At 62.5% G+C, this 3,671-nt stretch overlaps 1 protein-coding gene across 1 annotated transcript in view; it reads right to left on the reverse strand.

Moving 5' to 3' along the window:
* Nucleotides 1–3,369, reverse strand: part of LOC104291464 (amyloid beta A4 precursor protein-binding family B member 3-like) — a 5,169-nt gene extending 1,800 nt beyond the window's left edge. Inside the window, exons 1-9 of the mRNA XM_009890699.1 lie at nucleotides 3,028–3,369; nucleotides 2,644–2,720; nucleotides 2,321–2,378; nucleotides 1,974–2,140; nucleotides 1,198–1,312; nucleotides 1,025–1,112; nucleotides 751–834; nucleotides 510–612; nucleotides 145–337 (exon numbers count right to left, since the gene is read on the reverse strand). Coding sequence (XP_009889001.1) covers nucleotides 145–337; nucleotides 510–612; nucleotides 751–834; nucleotides 1,025–1,112; nucleotides 1,198–1,312; nucleotides 1,974–2,140; nucleotides 2,321–2,378; nucleotides 2,644–2,720; nucleotides 3,028–3,369 — 1,227 coding nt within the window. The remainder of the gene's footprint in view (nucleotides 1–144; nucleotides 338–509; nucleotides 613–750; nucleotides 835–1,024; nucleotides 1,113–1,197; nucleotides 1,313–1,973; nucleotides 2,141–2,320; nucleotides 2,379–2,643; nucleotides 2,721–3,027) is intronic.
* Nucleotides 3,370–3,671: the final 302 nt, after the last annotated feature.

Raw genomic sequence — 3,671 nt, forward strand, 5'->3', positions numbered from 1 at the left:
CAAGCCCCTCCTGCCCCTGCTGCGCTACACAGGATTGGGCTTCCCACGCCGGCCCCCAGCTTCACCCTCCCCTAGCCCCAGCCCAAGTGTCCCCAGAACGGCTGGGAGGCTGGGGGGACTGAGGGACCCCCCACTCCTGCTCACCATGCAGGCTGCCTGCACTGCCTCTGAGATGGTGCCGGCGTCAGGCTCGCACCAGAAGGCCGCACACTGGAAGCGTCGCCCCGTGTCCACGATGAGTGCGAAGGTGTGGGCATCCCGGCCCACACCCAGGAAGGTCACGTACCGCACCTGGCACTCCCAGATGTGCGCTGCCTCCTCGTCTTCCTGCAGGGACCTGGTGGGCCCATCCACCCCTGGCCACCCCCTGGGCAGCCCTGCCGCCCCCACCAGGTCCCCTCTACGGGGAGGCTGGGCCCCCCATGAGGGTTGCCTGTCCCACCCCACTGGCAGCAGCGTGCCCGCTTCGGCTGGAGCCCCCCGTCCCCCTCCCCACCTGCGCAGGGTGCACCCTCATGGCCGTGTCGGACACGCGGATGAGGGAGGGCGTCCATCGCTCCCGTCCGGAGCCCCTCATCAGCTTCTCAATGGCCTCGTTCAGCACATCCATCCCTGGGGAGCGGGAGACCCCATCCCATTGGCCCCTGCCCCAGCTGTGGGCGTGGTGCAGGCAGGGGGTAGTCAGCTGTCCCCACAGCAGAGGGTCCTCGGGGTGTCCCCCCTCCCCGTGGCAGGGCCAGCAGTGCTTACCCATGGCCCTGGGCACGGGCAGGCTGCCAATGTACAGCGCCTCATAGGTCTGCATCGACTGCCGCACCGCTTCCAGGATATCCACTGCCAGCATAGGAGAGATGGGGGGCACACCCAGAGGGACCCTCCCATGTCCACCCCCATGTGCCCCCCGGTCCCCAAGGACCCTGGGGACACTGCCAGGCAGGCCAAAGGGCTCTGACAGTGGGCATCCCACTGCCTGAGGGCAGACTATGGGCAGGGAGAGCAGCCAGCAGCACTGGGGGAACGGTACCTTGCAACGGCAGGTTGTCGATGGAGATGGACTCCAACATGGCAGCGCGTGGTGGCCTACTGCTCACTATGGCTCGCTCAGCCACGATCTGCAAGAGATGGGGGTCCTGGTGCCTCCCCTCACCCCAAGCCCTCCGGGGCATGCCTATACCCGCCTGGGCCCCTGCATCCCACCTTGGAGCACATCTCGTGCAGGGCCTTGGCGATGCCCTTGGCAGGCACATTGCAGTGAAAGACGTGACACTTGAGGATGCAGGTGTCTTTGTCACTCGCCACAAAGGCAAAGTCTCTGCATGGCCACAAGCAAGCCAGTGAGACCCTAGCAGAGGCAGTCCCTGCTGGTATGTATTCCTATATCGCTCCTTAGCCAGTTCCGCTCCTGCTCTCTTGCCCCACGGTGTGCAATGTTTAGGAACTATTGCTCCACGCTGCCTGCCACCACTCCTGCTGCAAACCCTCCTGCTGGCATCAGCCTGCCCTTACACCCCCTCAGACCTGGCTCCTGCTCCCCTGCTCCCATCCAATGGTCTTGGGCTTTGAAGGGGATTTCTTCAGCTCCAGAGGAGACTAAATGCAGCACTCCCTTGAGATCCAGCCCAAAAGCGCATGGAAGAAAGAGTTTTTAAACACACAGTCTGTGGGGAAGCAACTTCTTTATCTGCATATTTTCCCAGGAACACCGTCAGCCTCACCAGCCCACAGCTCCTGGCCTCCTCCTTTACCTTCCCAATACGCTGGTAACAGTCGCTGTAACTGGCCTCTTAAACTTCTCTAGTGCTCCACATTTTGTTCAAAAACAACATTAGTGGTTCAAATAGCTCTTTCATACCATCTTCCAAATTTAAATATTTAACAGTCCCAGTTTATTATCCCCTCTAGTTTCAAGGCAAGGTCCCCATCGGTGGGGACAAGCCAGCCTCAGCAGCAGTGGCCCCGGGGTGGGACCCTGCCTGTCAGCACTGTCCCAGGCTCTCACCTCGCCCCGGTTTTCTGCAGAGCCCTGGCCCTTGCTGTTGGAGAGCTGCTGGATGCAGTTGTTGACAGCAATGCTGCTCTTGCCAGGTGCTAGGTCCTCCTCGGGGATCTCCACCCAGCCCAGCGAGCGCACAGCAAAACACTGAGCGGAGATACATGGGGTTTCAGTGCCTGGCCGCAACCACTCATGTCCCTCGCTGTGCCAGAGACCTCACCCCTGCTCTTGCTCCCATCCCTGTCCCTGCCAGCTGCTGCCTGCCCCCTCCCCTGCCAGCCCCAGCCCCAGCCCACAGTGCCACGGTGAAGCCCCTGAGTGCGGTACCTTGGAGCTGTGCTCTGCGCTGTGCTGGAAGTCATCTCCATGCCAGGGCAGCGAGGTCCTGTGGAGGGACAGGGCGGTGAGGGGGCAGATCCCACTTGGCAGCATGGAGCTGGTGCACCCAGGGAAGCACCAGGATACCCTTGCACCAGCAGCTCCCCCCTGCCATGCCACCAGCTGAGAAGCATCCATGGAGGTGACTAGCATGGTCCTTCTGGCTCCAATGTGTGGGTCTGCTGTGGTGGGGGGCACCAGGGCCCAGCACGCTGCAGTGGTCAAGGGTCAATGGTGCCCTACAGGCCAGCAGAGTGCATGAGCAGCCCTACCTCCGGGACAGTGAAGCCATGGGGCTGGGAATGGGCCTGTCCTTTGCTGAGTGCTTCGCTGCAGTGGCCTGGCACTCCTGGGTGAGAAGAGGAAAGTTGTGAAGGCAGCAAGGGAGGCTGTGAGGAAGCCCTCCCTTCCAGGACAGCAGCACCTCAGCTTGTGGGCATCCCATGTAGCCAGGATAATGCCAACATGAGCCATGCTGAAGCCTTTCAAGAGGCTTAACCCTGGCCAGGAATGGGCTGAGCAAGAATTTGGGCTGACAGAGACAGGTCTGCTCCAAGGGGAGGCTGGACCAACGATGCCCAGAGGGCCCTTCAGCAGGCTCCTACCAGGAGGTGGGATCTGACACCAGCCCTCCCCCCCCTGCCCACATCCCCTACCATTCCCTGGAGTGACTCCTCTCCATCAGCCTCCAGGTGCCCTCCCGGGCCAGTGGTGTGTGCAGGGTGCTGCCATTGTGTCGTGCCGGTCGGCACATGCCAGTAGTAGGTGCCCAGAGAGTCTCGGATTTTCCTCCAGCCTGGGGGGAGGTCAGGGTCTGTCTCCAGGCTCTGGTCACTCCAGAGGTTGTCTGTGCAGAGAGAGAGTGGGAGGCAGGGGGGTGGGGGTGGTCGATGGACACATGGACGGACCCCCAGCTGCAGGGTGCCCCATGAAGTAAGCAGCTTCACCCGGTAGCAAAAGGGTCCTGCAGTGGCCTCTGGGTGCACGGCTGGGCACATGGCCCAGGAGAGAAGCGTGGCAAGGGAAGGCTTGGCATGAAGCCAGAGAGGCTGCGGTGGAGGCAGACCCTAGGTAAGTGATTCACTGGCGCCCGGAGAGATGGGGTGACCCCGGCAGGGGCACAGAGAGCACAGGCAGCCTGAGCCTGCCAGGGAGGGCACCCACGCAGGGCCCGGGGATGCCAGCCCAGAGCTCCCCCTGTCTGAGTGCAGTCCCCAGCCCTCTGCCAACACCCCAGGGTACTTGAGAGTGGCTTCTTCCCAGCTTGGCTGGGGAAAGGGGTTGGGGACAGACCCCTGGC

This window comes from Charadrius vociferus, unplaced genomic scaffold (assembly GCF_000708025.1).
Source record: "Charadrius vociferus isolate BGI_N301 unplaced genomic scaffold, ASM70802v2 scaffold828, whole genome shotgun sequence".
Taxonomy (NCBI): domain Eukaryota; kingdom Metazoa; phylum Chordata; class Aves; order Charadriiformes; family Charadriidae; genus Charadrius; species Charadrius vociferus.